The sequence below is a fragment of the Scyliorhinus canicula genome, chromosome 10 (genome assembly GCF_902713615.1).
Source record: "Scyliorhinus canicula chromosome 10, sScyCan1.1, whole genome shotgun sequence".
NCBI classification, from domain to species: domain Eukaryota; kingdom Metazoa; phylum Chordata; class Chondrichthyes; order Carcharhiniformes; family Scyliorhinidae; genus Scyliorhinus; species Scyliorhinus canicula.
In genome coordinates, this window is record NC_052155.1 from 50,942,801 (window position 1) to 50,966,367 (window position 23,567).

At 49.7% G+C, this 23,567-nt stretch overlaps 1 protein-coding gene across 3 annotated transcripts in view; it reads right to left on the minus strand.

The window, feature by feature from the left end:
- Window positions 1–23,567, minus strand: part of tbrg4 (transforming growth factor beta regulator 4) — a 54,424-nt gene that overhangs the window by 25,373 nt on the left and 5,484 nt on the right. For 2 of the 3 annotated variants that reach the window (XR_005462038.1, XM_038808906.1), the window contains exons 2-5: window positions 15,218–15,689; window positions 8,940–9,263; window positions 2,109–2,280; window positions 553–710 (exon numbers count right to left, since the gene is read on the minus strand). Coding sequence is in view for 2 of the 3 variants with exons in the window: in XM_038808906.1 (XP_038664834.1) it covers window positions 553–710; window positions 2,109–2,280; window positions 8,940–9,263; window positions 15,218–15,640 (1,077 nt within the window). In the remaining variant the exon portion in view is untranslated. Of the gene's footprint in view, window positions 1–552; window positions 711–2,108; window positions 2,281–8,939; window positions 9,264–15,217; window positions 15,690–15,838; window positions 15,973–23,567 lie in introns of those variants that run through there. The other variant, XM_038808907.1, reaches the window with a different exon arrangement.

Genomic DNA, 23,567 nt, shown 5'->3' on the forward strand with positions numbered 1-23,567 from the left:
CTAGCTCACAGTAAGTCAGACAATATTCCGCTTTATGACTTTAGGAGTGTTCCAGCAGGTAACATACATGTTATTAGCTGCTACAGATGTATCCCAAGAGGTCACAAAGTCCAACTGTTAAGTGTACAAACCTTATCCTGTACTTAGTCATCCTCCATGCGCATGTCCTGTCTAACATGAACCTCAGTCATCTTCCATTCAGAATCCTGAACTGCACACTGCACAAATTCCAACCTCTGCTGTCTGCAACCTATCCTGCATTAAATATCGTTCGACTATCAAGCCCGTACTCCTTTATCTCCTCTTTGGTCTTCACTTGCCAGCTCTTTCAGGGGTTCAGCCAAATTGACATATATAACACCCTGAACCCAAGGTACAGCTAGGTGGCACAGTGGTTAGCATTATTGTTGCCTTGCAATTCCAGACTCTGTGCACCGTAATGCCCCAATCACTATTGTGGGCATGGCCAGTTAACATAACGGAGATAAGGGCAGCGGAATTTAGCTTTAAAGAGAAATGTTCCAATATCTATATTACTCTTTGCTGCCTCACCTGTGCTAGAGCCTCAAAAAGAGGCAGATTAAGCCACTTCAGGTAAGCAAACGACTTTGTGCATCGCATGACATCAATAGGGCTCAGTTCCGGTACCCTCGGAAGAAGCTCTGCCGCTAACCGTTGGAAAACCTGCGTCTGTTGGAAATTCAGTTTCCCTGTAGGAACATCAGAAGGCAAATGAAATGTTTTCTGTAGTTCTTCTTTCTTATTTAATGAACTTTATTTGGGAGAAAAGCAGATAAAATAGATGATGTACTCCACACACCAACTTCAGGGACATTTTCTGGCTACAGGTTTCTTTGTGGGGACGATTCCCAATCTCAATGCATTACTATGGGAGCTGTCAGTCAAAGACACAACACTTGATCACACAAGGGTGGGTGAGCAAATGTGCGAAGTCAAACCCTACAGCTCCCCAACACCATAAACAAAGACACTGCAGCAGCTGACTCCCAACTTCTACATCTTCAACACCAGCTAGTGATTTGAAACAAACCTGCTGGACTTTAACCTGGTGCTGTAAGACTTCTTACTGTGCTCACCCCAGTCCAATGCCGGCATCTCTACATCATGACTTCTTTAAACTGGGCTGCGAGTGGAGCCTGGACACGGTAGATACTAAGAAATAGCAAGCTGGGTGGAGTGAAAATAAGTCGTATTTAAGGAAACGTAACAGTTGAGGGGGAAGCAAGACTGTGGGCAGCTTGGCCAAAGCTAATGCTATTAAAAATACCTGCTCTGAGTGAAATTTAGGGAGGTGATCTGACAAGGCACTTAAAATAACCAAGAGACTCGACAGGGTGGAACAGAGAGTGACTATTTCTGTTCACAATTAAGTTAACCGGTTAAAAGGAAATCCAGTAAAAGCTGTTCCCACCTTTGTGAAAACAGGGGCAAAAATATTCAAGAACCACACCGACTTCTTACATCTCCAAAAACAACTTACCTTTATGTCTCTGGCCCTACTCTTAATTATCCTCTTGTTCTTAAAATATTTAGATAAGATATTTGGGTTTTCATTGATTTTATCAGACAATGCTTTTTCAAGCCTTCACTTTGCTTTCCTAATTTCCTTTTTAGTTTCACCCTTGCACATTCTATATTCCTTCAGGATTTTGGATGCCCTGAGTACTGAAAGGCACTATATGTATGCAGGTTCTTCATCGTTTCTCTGATGTTCCATATACAAATATCTAGATTAATTGTCAACCTGTAAGTAGCTCCCAGGGTGTCAATGACACAGTAATTGAAACAAATTGCGGGAAATACACCAAAGATCCCTCAGCAAAGAAAACTGTATAACCTTCTGTTTGTGCCGTTTCCTAAGAAACACAGAACAACTGGTTTGACCCCAGATGGCTAATGGAATTACTGCATCTCCACAGCATTTCTATTTTATTTCAGAATTCCTGCATCTACAGTGGTTTCTTTCTATCTGTTAAAATTTGTGTGTAGGTGCCCTCACAAGAAATGCTTCTGTCGTATTGGTCCTGGTTCATGCGGTGCACTGTCGCAATGTTCTCACTGGTCAGAGACTTTAGACTTTCACCAACCATAAGCAAATGCCATGTCGATCAGTACTCCAGTCTTCAAGTCACCGTGCTTCTGCATGAAATGATATGAAAGGGCACGGAGCAAGGGGATGGAGCGCCGATTCTGCATCGCCAAAGCCAGTGCCACCCTTCTTGTGTCATCGGGAGTGAAAGACTCGGCCAGTTCCAAGCCCTGAAATGCAAAATTAACAAATGTACAGTCAAAATGCAAACTTTGCACAGACTCAGGTTAAAAAGAATTTGTATTCATTCTTTAAAATAAAAATTTTTATTCTCCTCCTTTTTCACATTTTCTCCCAAATGTACACCCAACAATAAACAATAATCAGTAACGAAAGTGATGTAAGTACCCATATAAATAACAACAACCCCATCCTCCCACCAAACCCCCAAACATTAGTCCGCATGTTAACATAAACAAATAACAAAAAGGAATCAGGAATCACCCATTGTCACCATTAACACAAACAGTTCCCCTCACCCAACCCTCCCACCCATCCCCCCCAACTATTGTTCGATGTTATCCAGTTCTTGAAAGTGCATAATTAACAATGCCCATGAATTGTAGAACCCCTCCATACTTCCCCTCAGTTCAAATTTGACCTTCTCAAGAGTCATGAATTCCAGCAGGTCCCTCCGCCACACCAGGGAACAGGGTGGAGAGGTTGGTCTCCATCCCAACAGGATCCGCCTTCGGGCGATCGAGGCAAAGGCTACAACATCTGCCTCCGCACCCGTTTCCAACCCCGGCTGGTCCGACACCCCGAATATGGCCTCTTGAGGGCCAGGTCCAGTTTCACGTGCACCACTTTAGAGATTATCCTAAAAACCTCCTTCCAGTAATCCTCCAGCTTTGGACAGGACCAAAACATATGAACGTAGATTGTGGGGCCCCTGCCGCAATGTTCACACACATCTTCTACCCCCTAAAAGAGCCGGCAGCCCCAACCTCGCACACGAGGTGGAGGCGTTCACCCTCCAGAGCACCGCACACCAGAACCCTTCCTCCATACCTTCTCCCAACTTTTCCTCCCACTTTGCCTTGATCCTATCCATCGGTGCCTTCTCCTTTTCCAAAATAGCCCCGTAAACCACCGACACTACTCCCTTCTCCAGTTCCCCTATCGTCAGTGCCTCCTCCAGCAATGTGGAGGCCGGCTCTACCGGGAAGCTCTGTCTGGCTAAGTCTCGAACCTGCATGTATCTAAATATTTCCCCTGCTCCAGCCCATACTTCGCTCCCAGCTCCTTCAATCCTGCAAACCGACCCCCAAGAAACAAATCTTTTAGTGTCCTAATTCCTTCCTCCTCCCATCTCCGAAAATTTCCATCCCACTTCCCTGGTTCAAATTTATGGTTCCCCCAAATCGCCATTTCCCTTGACGTGCCCCCAACCCGAAGTGCTGGCAAAACTGCCTACAAATTCTCAACAAAGCTATTACTACTGGACTTCGAGTATTTCCCCGGGGCCATCGGGAGTGGCGCTGTTGCTAGCGCCTTCAATCCCAACCCCCTACTCAAACTCTCCTCCATTCTGATCCACTGGGAATCAACCCCTCTGACCCAGCACCGTACCTTCTCCACATTCGCCGCCCAGTAATAATACATCAGGTTCGGAAGACCCAAACCCCCTGCCTGCCTCCCCCTCTGTAGTAGCACCTTTCTAATTCTGGTCACCTTCCCTCCCCCATATGAACAGAGTAATCATGCCTTCAATCGCTCTAAAAATGGCCTTTGGCAGGAAAATTGTCTTTGGCAGGCATTGGAAAATAAACAAAAATCGCAGCAACACGTTCATTTTAACTGTATGCGACCCGCCAGTGAAAGAGGGAGACCATCTCACCTTGCCAGATCAGCTTTCACCCTCCCCACCAAACTGGAAATGTTGTACCTACGGAGTCCCCCCAATCCCGAGCAACCTGCACCCCAAGGTATCTAAAGTGTGACCCTGCCCTACGAATGGCAGCCCACCCACCCCTGCCCCCAACCCCAGCCGAGACCCCACAAAATATCCACTTGTCTAGATTTAATTTGTACCCCGAGAAAGACCCAAAGCAGCTCCAGTATTCCCCCTATTGACACACTCGGTTCCGACACATATAATAACAAGTCATCGGCATATAAGGACACTATGCTCTAACCCCCCCCCCCCACCCTCATACTATCCCTTTTCATACCCCCGAATGTCTTAATGCGATGGCCAATGGCTCAATCGCCAGTGCAAACAGCTGGGGGGACATAGGACATCCCTGCCTAGTCCCACGGTAGAGAGAAAAGTATCTCGAGCTGATGTTATTTGGGCGGACACTCGCCCTCGGCTCCTCATATAATAGCTTTACCCAGTCCACAATTCTTGGCCAATCCCAAACCACTCGAGAACTGCCATCAAGTACCCCCATTCTACCCGGTCGAACGCTTTCTCGGCGTCCAATGCCACAACCAACTCTGATTCCTTCCCCTCTGCTGGTGCAATAACTATGTTCTAAACCCCCCTAATGTTCGAAAATAGCTGCCTCCCTCTCACAAACCCTGTCTGATCTCCACCTATCACCTTCAGGAGGTACTCCTCCAGCCTACCTGCCAGTACCTTGGCCAATATCTTTGTGTCTACATTTAAAAGCGATATTGGCTTATACGACTCACACGCTGTCGGATTCTTATCTCTTTTAAGCAACAGGGAAATCGATGCCTGCCCCAAGGTTTGTGGTAACACCCCCTTCCCTATCGCCTCCTCAAACATCCCCACTATCAGCGGTACCAGATTATCTTTCAATTTCTTATAATATTCCACCGGAAAGCCATCCAGCCCTGCCACCTTCCTTGACTGCATCCACCCAATTGCATCTTTTATCTCCTGCTCCACTATTGTCGCTTCTAATGTAGCCCTGTCCCCCTCCCCTAACCTCGGGTACTCCAGCCCATCTAGAAATTCTTGCATCTCCCGGCCACCCCCAGGTGGCTCTGACCTGTACAACCACTCATAGAATTCCTGAAATACCTTGTTAATCTGATCTGGAGCTACTTCCCTGCCCTGTCCCGCACCTGGACAATTATCCTTGCCGCAGCCTCCCTCCGTAGCTGACCCACCAATATACGCCCCGCCTTCTCTCCAAGCTCGTAAACTGCACCTTTGCTCGCCTCAATTGGCGTACTGCTTTCCTGGTAGATAGTCGGTCAAGGCTCACCTGAAGTTCCTTCCTCTTTTCCAACTTCGCTGGGTCCCCACCTTCTGCATATCTCCTATCTACCTCCAGAATCTCATCTATTACCCTCTAATGCTCCAACCTCTCCTCTTTGTCCGCCTAGCATTAAACAAGATCACCTCACCCCTCACCACCGCCTTTAGACACGACAACCACCTTCGACACCTCACCCGTGCAGTTGAAACCTACATATTCCTCGATTACTATTTAAGTTTTGTCACAGAGCCCTCGGTCCCCCAACAGTCCCACATCTAACTTCCATCTGGTCTCTGTACCACCCCCATCTCCAGTACCATATCCACACAATGCGGAGCATGATCTGATATGGCAATTGCCGAGTACTTCGACCCCTTAACCCCAGCTGGCAGCGCCTCCCCACCATGAAAATGTTGATCCGCGAGTACACCTTATGGACCTTTGAAAAAAACAAGTACTCACGCTCCCTCGGGTGCAGAAACCTCCAAGGGTCCACCCCCTCCCCCATTTCCACCATTAGTCCAGCCAGCGCCTTTGCCCCCCCCCCCCCCCCCCCCCGACGGACCAGCGAACGCGGCCGTGACCTGTCCAACCTTGGCTCCTGCACCAAGTTCCAGTCCCCACCACTAGCAGTTCACGCGAGTCCAAGTTGGGGATGGCCTCACATAACTCCTTCATTAATCCCACATCGTCCCAATTGGGACCATATACACTTACCAGCGCCACTAGCCTCCCCTCCAGCGCCCTTGTCACAAGCACATACCTATCCCCCTGATCTGCAACCACTGTCTCCATCTGGAAGCGTACCCTTTTGATGTCCATTACCGCTACCCCTTGAGCCCTTCCGTCAAATCCAGAGTGAAACACCTGACTAACCCAGCCCTTTTTAAGTCTCACTTGATCCTTCATCCTCAAGTGAGTCTCCTGCAGCATTGCTACATCGGCCTTCAAACTTCTAAGATGTGCAAGCACCCATGACCTCTTGACTGGACCTCCCAAATCACTCACGTTCCACGTGCCCATCCTAACTGGGGGTCTCTCAACCCCCACCCCTTCTTATCCACCATCATCATCATACTACCGGGCCCTGCCCCATGAGCCTGACACGCCCTTATCCATTATTAACATCGAACCCCCACTCCCCCTCCCAGAATCCATCCCTGCAATTCCCCTTGAAAAAATCTCACCCAGTATCGATCCTCTCCCCCCCCCCCCCCTTGCTCGCCTAAGAATTTGTATACATATAGCACCTTTCGCAATCTCAGGTTATCACAAAATGCTTTGGAGAAAATGAAGTACTCTCTGAAGTGTTATCCTATTGTAATGTAGTAAATATGGCAACCAATTCGCACAGAGCTAAGTGCCAGAAAAAGCAATGAGATCATAACCAGATCATCAGTTTAGTGATGTTAGTTAGCAGATAAATGTTGGCCAGGCCACCAGGACAATGCTTCTGCTCTTTTTTCTATGCTGGTATGGAATCTTTAACTTCCACATAAAGGATAGGTAAGGCCCAAGATTAATGTTGTCATCTAAAGCATTGTTTTAAATTTTTTTTCCCCCCAGGATCCACTTTTGCCAACTGGCCGACCTTCAGGATCCACTCCGGACGACCTTCACGGCCCTCGCCACGTTTGCTTGCCTTTAATGTGAAAGGGGAGCCTGCTTGGTCCTCACGATTTGACTCCAATCAGGTTCACAGGAGGAGAGGGCAATGCGCATATCAGGTGCACACTTCAGCCAATTCCTTTGTGCCGATCTTTATCAGAACAGAAAATCCAGCCTCGCACATGTAGGATGTGGTGAAGGGCAATAGCAACAAAATGTTCATTTTACTCAGCACTCGATACTCTTGGGAAATGCTACTCCAGAATGCTGACAACCTCATGGGCTTTTGGTGCATTGTTAATGTGCTGTCACAGATCAGGTACAGCAGCTTAATCTTTTTATTTGGTGTCAGCTGTAAGTTAACAACTGACTCTAGGGTCTCAACTTCCAAAGGGATTTTTGACCCATCACTTCTCTTTCAAAATCTGAAACTTCTCTCATTTACCAGTACTTCACGGCATATAACACACATGGGCCTTTCAACCTTATTTGCATTGGCACAATTGACAAACCACACCTCAAGAAATCATCTTTATACTGCTTTGTTCCAAGTTAAGTTTCTTCTTTATAGGCTGTTAACCAGAGGCCCTGAAGCTCTGAACAGAGCTAACATTAAAACTGCTCTGTCATAGAAAGGTTACAGCACAGAAGGCCATTTGGCCCGTCTTGTCCATGCCAGCCCAAGGACACCCAGGTGTCGTTTCTAATTCCAATTTCCTGCACCCGGTCCACAGCCCTGTTGCTTAGAGCACTTAAGGCGCAGATCCAGGTACCTTTTAAAAGAGTTCAGGATCTCTGCTTCCACCACCAACCTGGGCAGCAAATTCCAGACTCTGCGGAAAATAGTTCTTCCTCATGTCCCCTCTACCACCTTCTGCCATTTATCTTGAATCTATGTCCCCTGGTTCTAGAATTCTCCACCAAGGGAAACAATTTTATCCTGTTCACTTTATCTCTTCCCTCATAATTTTGTGCACTCAATTAAGTCACCCCTCAGCCTTCTTTGTTCCAAAGAAAATAACACCAGCCTGTCTAATCTCCCCTTGTAGCCACGAGGAGCGTTCTGCTATGGATTATCCTGAGCAGCTTTCTCCAGCAGATTCAGATGCGAGATCCTGGCCAGTAGGTACTCTGTCTATTTGAGTCTCTGGCCGTCTCATTCTTGTAACAAAACAATCCATCTTCAAAGTCCTCTTGCTTGCTATGAGCTAGAAAGTGGAAGCAGCTCTCCTCCATGATTTGGTGCCAAAAACATGCGCACACAGGGCACTTGACATCAAGTTGTCGTGCAGGGCGTGTGACCTGCTCACCACTGCTGGTTATGGTTGGAAGACCTCACGCAGCCTCATTTTGTTCTCATTTAAAAGGCGGTAGCAGCCGTCATTGTCAATTTAAATGCTGCTAGCAGCCTTTGGGCCCTTCTCCCATAATCACGACCACCGCGGAAACGTCGCACCCGATCACTTCGCGACGCACCCGACACCCGTGCTTTGAAAAATCCTGACCTAAAAGATGGCACCTCCAAACAAGGCAATGCTTTTCCGTATTACACTGAGGGGTTTAGCCTGGATCATATGGTTATGTTATTGAAGTGGGGCATGCTGTCACTGAGCCAAACATGACAGCTGAGTCGTGAACAGGCTGGAACGCACAGATGGTGGTGAATGTGTGAGCCGTCTGATTCAAAAGTGAACTGGGTAGGTATTTGGCAGAGAAACTGGAATTGGTATTTACACCATAGAAATAGGCCACTTGGTCCAACAGCACTATGCTGCCATTTGTACTACACTCGAGTCTTCTCCCACTCCATTTACTTGATCTCACCATAGCAATATATTCTTCTATTCCTTTCTCGCTGATGTATTCATCAAGCTTCCCTTTACGTGCTTGCAACCTTTCAATGTATAACACACTGTCTGCGGCTGGGTCCAACAAATATCATACAATAGCATGCCTATATTTAATGCATATTGTCCATCGTAAAACATAGCTGGATGTAACATTCATGTTGTGATGACAAGACACTCTGTTTGGGTAATATATACCTTATCCTCTAGTTTGTCCATCAATGCACCCGATAGGTGTCCAAGCTTCGTCATCAATATGGCCACAGTCTTGGCATCTGCAATCTCTGTCCATCGCAGCTCCACATTTTTTATTACGTCACTGAGCAGCACTTTCTGTCCATCGGTCTGTGCATAGCTGGTGTAGTAGTCAGCCAGGGAAGTGAGGTTTTTCAAACTCAGACGCCTCAACCGCCAGTGAATCTCGTTTTCAACAGACCTGAGGACACGGTTATTGGCATCCAGTTTCATCACAATGAGGCTCCGCAACAAGCTTACCAGATTCCCATTCCACACTGCAGAGATCTGAAAAGAGAAAATGACAAAGCCAGAAGTCACACAACCAGCTGAGTGTGAAGGCCAGGATCAGCAGGAGTTCCTCCTTGCTGTATTAATCCATTTCTCCACTAGATGGCAATGTAAATGCAGTGTTGAAATTTTAGGTCATTGAGAAGCGTATAGTCTCACAGACCACAGCATGCAGCTGCTTCTCTTTCACCCCTACTGTCCTTATGTACACTTTGTGACATTGCCAGACAGTTTTTCTTTACACAGCACTTAACAAGGAAATGGAACGACACAATGAGGTTATTGTACTGTGAAGAGCAAACTGCCAGCTGGGGCATTTTGGTAGTGTCACTCAGATTAAGAGTCAGGGAAATTTCCAGGGTCCCAACCCTGAAGAGAGATCAAATAGGGCAGGCTCACTCTCCTACATAAGTTTCTCACAGGAAATGTGAGCAGAAAGAATCCCTGAAACTTTGTAACCAATTTTTAAATGAGCTCCTTCCAATCTTGTGGCAGGGAGAGAACGGAAGAAATGAGGGGAGTGTATATATGTACGCAAATGTTGTGAGGCAGAGTATAAGCTTAAGTATGTGTGAGAAAGTGAGTCTCTGACTTCCGGTTGCGGCTATGCGGAGCTAAGCCGCATGTTCGGCAGCTCCCGCCAGGAACGGACTTTTGGGCTCTTTTAAGGGCCCCCAGCGGTACTTGCTCGACGGTTCCCGACGTGGGAAGGTGTCTGCAGCGGATCCCCAGTGGTCTATGGTCGTGACAAGGAGTGGGGGCAGCAGAATACCGGTGGCAGCGCCTAAGAAAAAGCGGGGATGAGAATCAAGATGGCGGCCGGCGGAGGCCTCGAGGAATGGAGGCAGTGGGCGCAGGTGCAGCAGGAGACTCTCCAGCGATGTTTTCAGGAGCTAAAAGTGGAGCTGCTAGACTCGCTGAAGGCAAATGCAGACAAGCTGCTGGCGACGCAGACAGCCCAGGGGGTGGAGATCCGGGAGCTCCGACAACAGGCCTCCGAAAGAGAGGATGAGGCCGCGGCCCTCGTGGTAAAGGTGGAGATGCACAAGGCGCTCCATAAGAAGAGATGGAGAACCGGTCAAGGTGGAAGGATTTGCGGATCCTGGGCCTCACAGAGGGGCTGGAGGGGTCAGATCTGGGGGCCTATGTGGTTGTTTTGTTGAACTCGCTGATGGGAGCTGGGTCCTTCCAGGGGCCCCTGGAGCTGGAGGGGGCCCACAGAATACTGGCTAGGAGGCCCAAGCCGAATGAGCCGCCACAGGTGGTGCTGGTGCGGTTCCACCGGTTCGCTGACCGAGAGAGCATGCTTCGGTGGGCCAAGAAGGAGCGGAGCAGCAAGTGGGAGAACACGGTAGTGCGGATCTACCAGGACTGAAGTGCTGCTGAAATGGCCAGGAAGGAGCTGGAGTATGCAGGGGGGGGCTGGGGTGGGGGTTTGCCGCCGTGGGGAACGGGCCGAGCGGGGGACGCTGGCCTGGGGCGGGCAGGGGACGGGTTATGGCTAGTCGGCAGGGGAGGGGGGCAGGGAGCCCTCTGATCCGGCTGATAACTTGTAATGTGAGGGGGCTGAATGGGCCGTGTGTTTACGCACCTGAAGGCGGACGTGGCTATGCTCCAGGAGACGCACCTAAAGGTGGCGGACCAGTGTAGACTGAGGAAGAGCTGGGTAGGCCAGGTGTTTCATTCGGGGCTGGATGCACAAAATCGGGGGGGTGGCGATTCTGGTGGAAAAAAGGGTGTCGTTTGAGGCGTCAAAGGTGGTGGCTGACAGGGGAGGGAGGTATGTGATGGTGAGCGGCAAGTTGCAAGGGGAGCGGGTGGTGCTGGTGAATGTCTATGTCCCCAAATTGGGACGATGCGGGTTTTATGCGGCACATGCTGGGCCGCATTCCGGATGGTGGCCGGCGGAGACTTCGAGGAATGGAGGCAGTGGGCGCTGATACTGGGGGGGGGGACTTTAACACAGTGCTGGATCCCCCATTGGATCGATCCATGTCCAGGACAGGCAGGAGGCCCACGGCGGCTAAGGTGTTGAGGGGGTTTATGGACCAGATGGGGGGGGTGGATCCTTGGAGGTTCGCGAGGCCGAGGGCCAGGCAGTATTTTTTTTTTCCCACATGCATAAAGCCTATTCCCGGATCGATTTTTTGGTTCTGAGCAGGGGGCTGATTTCGAGGATGAAGGATGCCGAGTATTCGGCCATAGTCATTTCGGACCATGCCCCGCACTGGGTAGACCTTGAGCTGGGGGAGGAGAGGGACCAGCGCCCACTCTGGCGCCTGGAGGTGGGACTGCTGGCGGATGAGAAGGTGGGCGGGCGGGTTCGAGGGTGTATCAAGAGGTACTTAGAGGCCAATGATAATGGGGAGGTCCGGGTGGGGGCGGTTTGGGAGGCTTGGGAGGCATTGAAGGCGGTGATTAGAGGGGAGTTGATTTCCATCCGAGCCCATAGAGAGAGGGGAGAGCAAAGAGAGGTTGGTGGGGGAGATGGTGAGGGTGGACAGAAGATAGGCGGAGGCTCCGGAGGAGGGACTGTTGGGGGAGCGACATAACTTCAGGCCAAGTTCGACTTGCTGACCACCGGTAAGGCGGAAGCTCAGTGGAGGAAGGCACAGGGAGCGGTGTACGAATATGGGGAGAAGGCGAGTAGGATGCTGGTGCATCAGCTACGTAAGCGAGACGCGGCCAGGGATTGGTGGAGTGACGGATAGGGGAGGCAATGTGGTGCAAAGCGGGGTGGACATTAATGTGGTCTTCAGGGACTTTATGGGGAATTGTACCGGTCCGAGTCCCCGGTGGAGGGGGGGGAATGGGGCGCTTTTTGGATAGGCTGAGATTTCCGACGGTGGAGGAGGGACAGGTGGAGGGGCTGGGGGCGCCGATTGAGCTGGAGGAGCTGGTCAAAGGGATAGGCAGCATGCAGTCGGGAAAGGCGCCGGGGCCAGATGGGTTTCTGGTTGAATTTTACAAAATGTATGCAGACCTGTTGGGCCCCCTGTTGGTTAGGACCTTTAACAAGGCAAGGGGGGGCCTTTGCCCCTGACTATGTCACGGGCGCTGATTTCCTTGATCCTTAAACGGGACAAGGACCCCCTACAGTGTGGATCATATAGGCTGATCTTGTTGTTAAATGTGGATGCCAAGCTGTTGGCGAAGATCTTGGCCACAAGGATAGAGGACTGTGTGCCGGGGGTCATTCATGAGGACCAGAACGGGTTTGTGAAGGGAAGGCAGCTGAACACCAATATACGTAGGCTTCTGAATGTTATAATGATGCCGGCGGTAGAAGGGAAGGCGGAGATAGTGGTAGCATTGGACGCGGAGAAGGCCTTTGATAGGGTTGAGTGGGGGTACTTGTGGGAGGTGCTGGAAAGGTTTGGGTTCGGGGAGGGGTTTGTTAGTTGGGTGAGGCTGCTATATGAGGCCCCGATGGCGAGCGTAGCCACAAATAGGAGGAGATCGGAGTACTTTCGGTTGTACCGGGGGACGAGGCAGGGGTGTTCCCTGTCCCCTTTGCGTTGGCAATTGAGCCCCTGGCCATGGCGTTGAGGGAGTCAAGGAATTGGAGGGATCTGGTGCGGGGTGGGGAGGAGCACCGAGTGTCATTATACGCAGATGACTTGTTGCTATATGTGGCGGACCCAGTGGGGGGAATGCTAGAGGTGATGCAGATCCTTAGGGAATTTGGGGGCTTTTCTGGGTACAAGCTCAATCTGGGTAAGAGTGAGCTGTTCGTCGTGCACCCGGGGGATCAAGAGGAGGGGATTGGTAGGCTCCCGCTGAAAAGGGCGGGGAGGAGCTTTCGGTACCTGGGAGTCCAGGTGGCTAGGAGCTGGGTGGCCCTTCACAAGCTTAACCTCACTAGGCTGGTGGAGCAAATGGAGGAGGAGTTCAAAAGATGGGACATGTTGCCGCTGTCGCTGGCAGGCAGTGTGCAGTCCGTAAAGATGACGGTACTCCCAAGGTTTTTGTTCCTGTTCCAGTGCCTCCCCATCCTTATCCCGCAGGCCGTTTTTAGGAGGGTCAACAGGTGTATTACGGGATTTGTATGGGTGCATGGGACTCCGAGGGTGAGAAAGGTGTTTTTGGAGCGGGGCAGGGATAGGTGTTTTTGGAGCGGGGCAGGGCTGGCGTTGCCCAACCTCTGTGGGTACTATTGGGCTGCCAACGCAGCGACGGTGCGTAAGTGGGTAATGGACGGGGCAGGGGCAGCATGGAAGTGGATGGAGATGGCGTCCTGCGTGGACACAAGCCTGGAGGCGCTGGCAACGGCGCCGTTTCCGCTCCCCCCAACGAGGTATACCACGAGCCCGGTGGTGGCGGCTACCCTCAAATTTGGGGGCAATGGAAACGGCATAGGGGGGAGGTGGGGCTCGATGGAGTCGCCGATACGGGGGATCGACCGGTTTGTTCCAGGGAGCATCGATGGCGGGTTTCTGGGCTGGCACAGGGTAGGTATTAGGAGGTTGAGGGACCTGTTTGTGGATGGCAGGTTTGCGAGCCTGGGTGAGTTAGAGGGGAAGTTTGGGCTCCCCCCGGGGAACATGTTTAGGTACATGCAGGTTAGGGCGTATGCCAGGCGGCAGGTGGAGGGGTTCCCTCTGCTGCCCCCACGTGGGGTACGGGACAGGGTGCTCCCGGGGGTGTGGGTTGGAGGGGGGAGGATTTTGGACGTGTACCACGTCATGCAGGAGGTGGATGAGGCCTCGGTGGAGGAGCTGAAGGGACGTGGGCGGATGCCCTGCAAAGAGTGAATTCCTCCTCTTCCTGTGTGAGGCTTAGCCTCATACAGTTCAAGGTGCTGCACAGGGCCCACATGACTGGGATGAGGATGAGTAGGTTTTTCGGGGGCGAAGACAGGTGTGCTAGGTGCTCGGGGAGCCCAGCGAACCATGCCCATATGTTCTGGGCATGCCCAGCGCTGGGGGAGTTTTGGAAGGGGGTAACAAGGACGGTGTCGAAGGTGGTAGGATCCAGGGTCAAGCCAGGCTGGGGACTCGCAATTTTTGGGGTTGCAATGGAGCCGGGAGTGCAGGAGGCGAAAGAGACCGGTGTTCTGGCCTTTGCGTCCCTAGTAGCCCGGCGGAGGATCTTGCTTCAATGGAAGGATGCGAGGCCCCCAAGCGTGGAGGCCTGGATCAATGATATGGCAGGGTTCATCGAATTGGAGAAGGTGAAATTTGCCCTGAGGGGATCAGTACAGGGATTCTTTAGGCGGTGGCAGCCTTTCGTGGACTTCCTGGCAGAACGGTAGGAAAATAGTCCGGCAGCAGCAGCAACCCGGGGGGAGTTACTTGGGGGGGGTGGGGGGGGGGGGGGTTGGTTTTGGGGGTTAGTGTGTTTTTCTTTTTGTTGTTGTTAATACTGTTTTCTTGTTGTTATTTTCTGTTTTTGATATGTTTTTGAAAATCTCAATAAAAATTATTTTTTAAAAAAAGAAAGTGAGTCTCGGACAAAGTAAGTGAGCGAGAGAGTGAGTGCGAAAGAGTATGTGAGGGTTGGTGAGAATGTGTGTGAAGGCATGAGACTGTGAGCAAGTGTGCGTGAGAGGCATGCAGTTGAGAATGTGAGAACAAGAAAAAGAGTGTTTGTGTGTGCTCGTGTGTCTGTGTGCATGTGAGGGAGAGTAAACTCCTTACCCTCTTTCAAAATTCATTCTTGGGATGTGGAGCCCTACTACAGCAGAGTATCCTGCTAGACCATTTCAGGTGACAAATATGAATCAACCACTTTTGTGTGGGACTGAATTTACAGAAAGGACGAAATGGGTCTGAACATGAGATTTCTGTCTAAAATGGACACAATGAGCCAGTTGGATTTCTGCAACAACCTGGCAACTTCAAGACCACTTTTACTACTTCCATATCTGAAAACATAACATAATATTCTACTGTCATTAACGACTGAGTACTTGAACGAGGGCAAATTTTGCACAAAGGAAAGCCACTAACCTGGCTGTCAACAATATTCAACAGCTTCTGGAAACGACGGTCTCCCAGGGCATCCTGAGTCTCCAGCTTCTGCTCCACCACTTGGCGACACGTGCGGATGAGCAGTGCGGCCGCTTGGTTTCCAGTTACCTTGTGATCTGAGGAAATCTGCAGCAGCTCCTCTGTGTTCAAAGCTGATTCAATCAGTTCATCAACCTTCATGCGCTCAGGCTGACAGGTGTATGAATGCTCGGCAGCAGGTGGCCAATCGGGTGTGTGACGGTGAGAAGATGTGCGGACACCAGCTAGTGGCGCTGATGACCGGTACAGTTCTGCTGTGCTCCATCTGCAGGTAGTTAGCACAGTGGCAGTGGCAGGGGCTGACACAGTGAGGAATGAAGTACACAAGTGTCGTGTGCATCTGTGTATCAGCCGAGCTGCCATCTTTGTTGCCAAGGAGTGATAGAAAGTCCCTTACATTTACATTTCACACCTACAGCAAAAACAGAAATGGTGATATTAAGCCTTTACAGCAATGACTCTCACTGTTAAAATGTCTCATGACGCTTAACATTGGAAAAGAAATTAGCCATTCAACTCATGTAGGTTCCACCATTCAATTACATATGGTCTGATCTGTACCTCAACTTCTACCTTTGCTCCATTTCCTTTTAGCCTGCTGTCATTTTGATAAATCTGCATTGCTCCAGCTCGAAGGTCAATCCATCTTTCCAGTTAAGCGATGCCCAGAATTGTGGCAATACTTCAGGTGGGGTCTGACCAAGGTTTGATGCAAACATACAATCTGACATTAGTCTACAAGATCATACACAGAGCAGAAATACATGACCAGTTTACTTGTTTTATTTACTTCCGGAGGGAAAAATGTTTGCCAGGACACCAGGAAAGCCCATGTGTTCTACTTCAAGTAATGTGATGGGATCTGAAAAGTCCACTTCAGAGGTAGACCAGATCTCGGTTTAAAGACTCAAGCAAAATACAGTACCTCCAATGTTGCAATACTCCCAAAGTACTACAATGGAGTATTAAACTAGATTATGTACTCAAATACTGAAGTGAGGGATTAAACATCCCAGGATATTGCTGCAGGGGTTCCTCAGGGTGTCCCAGGCCTAACCATCTTCAGCTGCTTCATCAATGACACTCCCTCCATTGTAAGATCAGAAGCAGGGATGTTTGCTGCAAAATTGCATAATATTCAGTACCATTCACAACTCCTCAGATGTGGAGTCAGTGTGTGCCCAGGTGCAACTTGATCTGGTAGAAGATGGTGGGGTTGTGGTATTATCATTTTGCCATCAAGCTGAAAAGATGTACTGCCTATCACAAAATGAGTAATGTGGGATCTGAATATCAGTGCCAGTGTGATGCTAGGTATGTAGGCCGTACATCCCAAAATCTAGCGGATCGTATCAAACAGCATGACCCAGCTGCTTTTTGAAATGCGCAAAGTACAGACCGTCCCCAACCAGCCTGTGCTTACAAAATGCAAAACAGTGTCCAACATTAGAAATGATTCCACGATTGGACATTTATTAAATAATCTGCAGTGTGCTAAGAATTATGCTGATAACCAATTTAAAATTGTCAGTCAGGTTTGCAGTGTGGCGTTTTTGCATGTATACATATATTACTGCACATGGCCCTGCTAAACAAAATAAGTGACAGCCATTCACTGATTCATTCCCTAGGCCAATGCCCTGACCAACCAGGGTCAAGCTGCCTGGTTTAAATTTCAAACAATGCTTGGCAGTTATCAGTCAGTGACCATCAACTGGTGCATTCCCCATGGCAACGCCTCTACCAATAGGATTTCACTTTTCAACCAATCAGCATTCTCTTCTCATACAGTCTAAATTGTTGTTTTCCCTTTATACTGATGTTCTTGCAAAGTTTGCTAATGAGTGCAAGACAAAAAGCTTCAACGTGTCTCCTTTTTCAGAAATACTCAGATTCTCTGCTGCCAAACAACTATACACATAAAATTTGTAGAGAGCTTGAAAGGGTAGATGCTGATTTTATGGCTGGCAACTCTAGAACAAGCAGGTACTGTCTCAGGATAAAGAGTTGGCCATATAGGACTGAGATGAGGAAATATTTCTCCAGAGAATTGTGACTTTTTGAATTCCCAACCCCGATGGCCTGTCGTTACTTGGTCAATAAATATACTGAAGAGTGAGATTGAAAACATTTTTGGCATAGGGGATTAAGGAGTTGGGAAAGCTGAGTTGATGTAGCAGTTCAGCCATGACCTTATGCAGTGGTAGCACAGGCTCAAGCATCCACGAGTGCTATTCCTATGTTTTAAGGGCAAAGCATTAGTAGAGGGATGGGAACATGAATTAAATGGTACAGTTCTAAAGCAGAACAGAGAGACCTCGGGTGTATGCTACAAATCTTTGAAAGTGGCAGAAGTTTGCGAAGGCTGTTCAAAATGCTTATGGGATTCTTGGCTTTATAAACAAAGGAATTGAGGTTCTACTGGAGTTTAGAGTTTTCATGGGAAGCACGGTAGCATGGTGGTTAGCATAAATGCTTCACAGCTCCAGGGTCCCAGGTTCGGTTCCCGGCTGGGTCACTGTCTGTGCGGAGTCTGCACGTCCTCCCCGTGTGTGCGTGGGTTTCCTCCGGGTGCTCCGGTTTCCTCCCACAGTCCAAAGATGTGCGGGTTAGGTGGATTGGCCATGCTAAATTGCCCATAGTGTCCTAAAAGTAAGGTTAAGGGAGGGTTGTTGGGTTACGGGTATAGGGTGGATACATGGGTTTGAGTGGGGTGATCATTGCTCGGCACAACATCGAGGGCCAAAGGGCCTGTTCTGTGCTGTACTGTTCTAAGACTAGGATTGATGGATTTCTGTTAGCCAAGAGTATTCAGGTATATGGAGCAACGGCAGGTAAATGGAACTGAGATGCAGATCAGCCACAATTTAATGTAAAGTTTGCTTGAGAGGCTGAATGACCTACTCTTTTTCCTTGATGTCGCTAAATAGGATTGTCAAACGTTGGTTCAGAACATCTTTAAAAGACAGGGTCGGCTATATCCTGCTTCAATTGGATAGAACCTGTTATAATATAATAATCTTTATTGTCACAAATCGGCTTACATTAACACTGCAATGAAGCTACTGTGAAAAGCCCCGAGTCGCCACATTCCAGCGCCTGATCGGGTACACAGAGGGAGAATTCAGAATGTCCACATTACCTAACAGCATGTCTTTCAGGACTTGTGGGGGGAAACTGGAGCACCCGGAGGAAACCCAGCAGACACGGGGAGAACGTGCAGACTTCGCACAGACAGTGCCAGGAATCGAACATGGGACCCTGGAGCTGTGAAGCAGTAGTGCTAAACCACTGTGCTACCGTGCGTTAGACCACACCTGGAGTAGTATGTGCAGTTTTGGTCCCCTTACCTTAGGCAGGATATTATTGCATAGAGGGAGTGCAACAAAGGTTCCCCAGACTTGCTCCCAGGAGGTGATACTGTCACATGAAGAGAGATTGAGAAACTGGGCCTGTATTCTCTAATGTTTTGAAGAATGAGAGGCAATCTTATTGAAATCTACAATACTTAAATGGCTTTACAGGTTAGATGTTTCCACTGGTTGGGGAGTTGAGAACATGGGTACACGATTTCAAAGGGAATAGCCAGGGACTGAGATGAAGAGGAATGTTTTCACTCAGAGTTGTGAATCTTTGGAATTCACTATCCCAGAGGGCAGTGGAAGCTCAGTTATTGAGTATGCTCAAAGCAGAGATTGACAAATTTCTAAATGCCAATGACATAAAGGAATAAGGGAAAAAAGGATGTGGGGGAAAAGTAATTGAAGTGGATGATCAACGATGCTCGTATTGAGTGGCGGAGCTCGCGCACAGGATTAAAGAGCCTTCTCCTGTAGGAGCTTTTAGGTCACACAGGAGTCAACCTCAATATAACAGACAAAAGGGCAACTGTGACTCCATGGTAATCTTTTGCCATGTATCATGTCTATGGTTCAATTTTATTTTCATCTTAACATTGCAAATGAAGAAGTATATTTTATTGTTCTCAATTTTCATGGATCAGTGGTGTTTACAATGATTGTAAATATCTTATTTGAAATGAGTATTTTTTATTTTTGTTCAATAATAAATTAATGTTTATAGCCTGAACCCTGGAATGATAAAGTAATTATCTATCAAAACAAAGAGAATGAGAGCATAAAGGGGAAAATGATAATGCTCCCATGAGCCGAGCTCAGTGGTAAAAAATCACGATTCAAACCTTCAGCCTCATAACGTGCATCTAGCTTTGAGGGTGATGAAAAACTATGAAGAAACTTGTTTGGACTGTTTAAAAAATTCAGTTCTTATTCGGCCATAGCGATTTCAGACCATGCTCCGCACTGGGTTGATCTGGAGATGGGGGAGGCGCGGGACCAGCGCCCGCTCTGGCGCCTGGATGTGGGGATGCTGGCTGATGAGGAGGTGTGTAGGAGGGTCCGGGGAAGTATTGAGGGGTATCTGAATACCAACGACACGGGGGAGGTCCGGGTGGGGATGGTCTGGGAGGCTCTGAAAGCAGTGATCCGGGGAGAGCTGATCTCCATCCGGGCCCATAGGGAAAGGAGGGAGAGGAAGGAGAGGGAGAGACTGGTGAGGGAGCTCCTGGATGTGGACAGGAGATACGCGGAGGCACCGGAGGAGGGGTTGCTGGTGGAACGGCGTAGTTTGCAGGCCAAATTTGACTTGTTGACCACCAGAAAGGCGGAGACACAGTGGAGGAGGTCGCAGGGCGCGGTATACGAGTATGGGGAGAAGGCGAGCAGGATGTTGGCGCAGCAGCTCCGCAGGCGAGATGCGGCTAGGGAAATTGGTGGAGTGACGGATAGGGGTGGGAATGTAGTGCAGAAGGGGACAGAAGTAAATGGGGTCTTTAGGGACTTCTACGAGGAACTGTACCGGTCAGAACCTCCGATGGGGAGAGGGGGGATGGAGAGCTTCATGAACAGGCTATGTTTCCCAAGGGTTCAAGAGGAGCTGGTAGAGGGGCTGGGGGCGCCGATAGAGTTGAAGGAGCTAGTCAGGGGGATTGGACAAATGCAGTCAGGTAAGGCGCCGGGGCCGGACGGGTTCCCGGTGGAATTTTATAAAAAGTATGCGGATCTGGTGGGCCCCCTGTTGGTGCGAGCCTTCAATGAGGCATGGGAGGGGGGGGCTTTGCCCCCGACAATGTCGTGGGCACTGATCTCTCTGATCCTGAAGCGGGATAAGGACCCCTTGCAGTGTGGATCATACAGGCCTATCTCGCTCCTCAATGTTGACGCTAAGTTGCTGGCGAAGATCCTGGCCACCAGGATAGAGGACTGTGTGCCGGGGTGATACACGAGGATCAGACAGGATTTGTCAAGGGACGGCAGCTCAACACGAATGTGCGGAGACTGCTAAATGTTATTATGATGCCGGCAGTGGAGGGGGAGGCGGAGATAGTGGTGGCGCTGGATGCGGAGAAAGCGTTTGATAGAGTTGAGTGGGGGTACCTGTGGGAGGTGCTGGAGCGGTTCGGATTCGGGGAGGGATTCATCAAATGGGTGAGGCTGCTCTACGCGGCTCCGATGGCAAGTGTAGTTACCAATGGAAGGAGATCGGAGTACTTTAGGCTCTACCGTGGGACCAGGCAGGGGTGCCCCCTGTCCCCCTTGCACTGGCGATTGAACCTTTGGCTATGGCGTTGAGGGAGTCAGGGAGATGGAGGGATCTGGTGCGGGGTGGGGAGGAACATTGTGTATCACTGTATGCGGACGACCTGCTGTTGTATGTGGCAGATCCAGAAGGGGGAATGCCGGGGGTGATGGAGCTGTTAGCGGAATTTGGGGGCTTCTCGGGCTATAAGTTAAATTTAGGCAAGAGTGAGGTATTTGTAGTACACCCGGGTGATCAGGAGGGGGGAATTGGGAGACTCCCATTTAAGAGGGCAGTGAAGAGTTTCAGATACCTGGGGGTGCAGGTGGCCAGGAGTTGGGGGACTCTCCATAAGCTTAATTTTACCAGGCTGGTGGAGCAGATGGAGGAGGAATTTAAAAGGTGGGACATGGTACTGCTATCGTTGGCAGGTAGAGTGCAGTCCGTCAAAATGACGGTTCTCCCGAGGTTCTTGTTCCTTTTTCAGTGTTTGCCCATCTTTATCCCTAGGGCCTTTTTTAGAAGGGTGACTAGCAGCATCATGAGCTTTGTTTGGGCGCATGGGACCCCGAGGGTGAAGAGGGTCTTCTTGGAGCGGGGTAGAGATGGGGAGGGGGCTGGCGTTACCCAATCTCTCGGGGTATTATTGGGCGGCAAATGTGTCGATGGTGCGCAAGTGGATAATGGAGGGAGAGGGGGCAGCATGGAAACGGATGGAGAGGGCGTCCTATGGAGATACAAGCCTGGGGGCCCTGGTAACGGCGCCGTGGCCTCTCCCTCCTACGAGGTATACCACGAGTCCGGTGGTGGCGGCTACCCTCAAGATTTGGGGGCAGTGGAGGCGACATAGGGGAGAAGTGGGGGGCTCGATGGAGGCTCCGTTAAGGGGGAACCATAGGTTCGTCCCGGGGAACATTGATGGGGGATTTCAGAGTTGGCACAGAGCGGGCATCAGACAGCTGAGGGACCTGTTTATTGATGGGAGGTTTGCGAGCCTGGGGGAGTTGAAGGAGTAATTTGGGCTCCCCCCGGGGAACATGTTCAGGTATCTGCAGGTAAAGGCATTTGCTAGGCGGCAGGTGGAGGGATTCCCTTCGCTTCCTGCGAGGGGGGTGAGCGACAGGGTGCTTTCGGGGGTCTGGGTCGGAGAGGGGAAGATATCTGATATCTACAAGGTTATGCAGGAGGCGGAGGAGGCATCAGTAGAGGAGCTGAAAGCTAAGTGGGAGGGGGAACTGGGGGAACAGATCGAAGACGGGACATGGGCTGATGCTCTGGAGAGGGTTAATTCTTCCTCCTCGTGTGCGCGGCTTAGCCTCATCCAATTCAAGGTGCTGCACCGGGCCCACATGACTGGGACGAGGATGAGTAGGTTCTTTGGGGGTGAAGACAGGTGTGTCAGGTGCTCGGGGAGTCCAGCGAACCATGCCCATATGTTCTGGGCATGCCCGGCACTGGAGGAGTTCTGGAAGGGGGTGGCGAGGACGGTGTCGAGGGTGATGGGATCCAGGGTCAAGCCAGGATGGGGACTCGCGATTTTTGGGGTTGGGGTGGAGCCGGGAATGCAGGAGGCGAAAGAGGCCGGTGTGCTGGCCTTTGCATCCCTAGTAGCCCGGCGAAGGATCTTGCTACAATGGAAGGATGCGAGGCCCCCAAGCGTGGAGACCTGGATCAATGACATGGCGGGTTTCATTAAGCTCGAGAAGGTCAAATTCGCCCTGAGAGGGTCGGTACAAGGGTTCTTTAAACGGTGGCAACCTTTCCTCAACTTTCTGGCTCAACGATAGGGTACAGGGACAGTAGCAGCAGCAACCCGGGGGGGGGGGGGGGGAAGGGGGAGGGAACGGACGATGACTATGTTTGTTTATTTAATTTTAATTTATTTTTAAGTTATTTTGTTGTTCATTGGGGTTGGGAGGTGGGGGGATGGGATACATATGGTCTGGGGGTGTTACAGTTATTATGGGTTATTTTGTTGCATTTCATTGTTTGTCGTTATGCTTTATATTTTCTGTAAAAAATTCCAATAAAAATTATATTAAAAAAAAAATTCAGTTCTTTTCAGAATGTGTTTGATCAGCATCCTCCTGTTGATAATATAAACAGTTCCAACTTCCAACAAAAGCAGCTAGCACTGTTGCCTCGCAGCTCCAGGGAAACAGATTTAATTCCATCCTCGGGAGACCATCTGTGTGGAGTTTGCACTTTCTCCATGTGTCTGCGTGGGTTTCCTCCCACAGTCCAAAGCCGAGCAGGTTAGGTGGATCGGCCATGCAAAATTGTCCTTTGTGTCCAAAAAGGTTTAGGTGGGTTACGGGGATAGGGTGGAGGTGTGGGCATAAGTAGGGTGCTCTTTCCAAGGGCTGGTGCAGACTCGATGGGCTGAATGGCTTCATTCCAACACTGTAAATTCTATGATTCTAATTTGCACAGGAAAAACAGGATCTATGGGGCTTACAGGAAGTAATGCTGAACACCAGTGAATATCCAACTTAGAAACTCAAAAAAAAGTAACAGGATAAGAGGAATATTATGGGGTGACGTAAAATTATGAACACACTTGTTTGGGCCAAGTCACTGCTCCAGTTTTATAATTTGTGTTCTTCTAAGAATATGTTTAGAACATAGAACATAGAACAGTACAGCACAGAATAGGCCCTTTGGCCCTCGATGTTGTGCCGAGCAATGATCA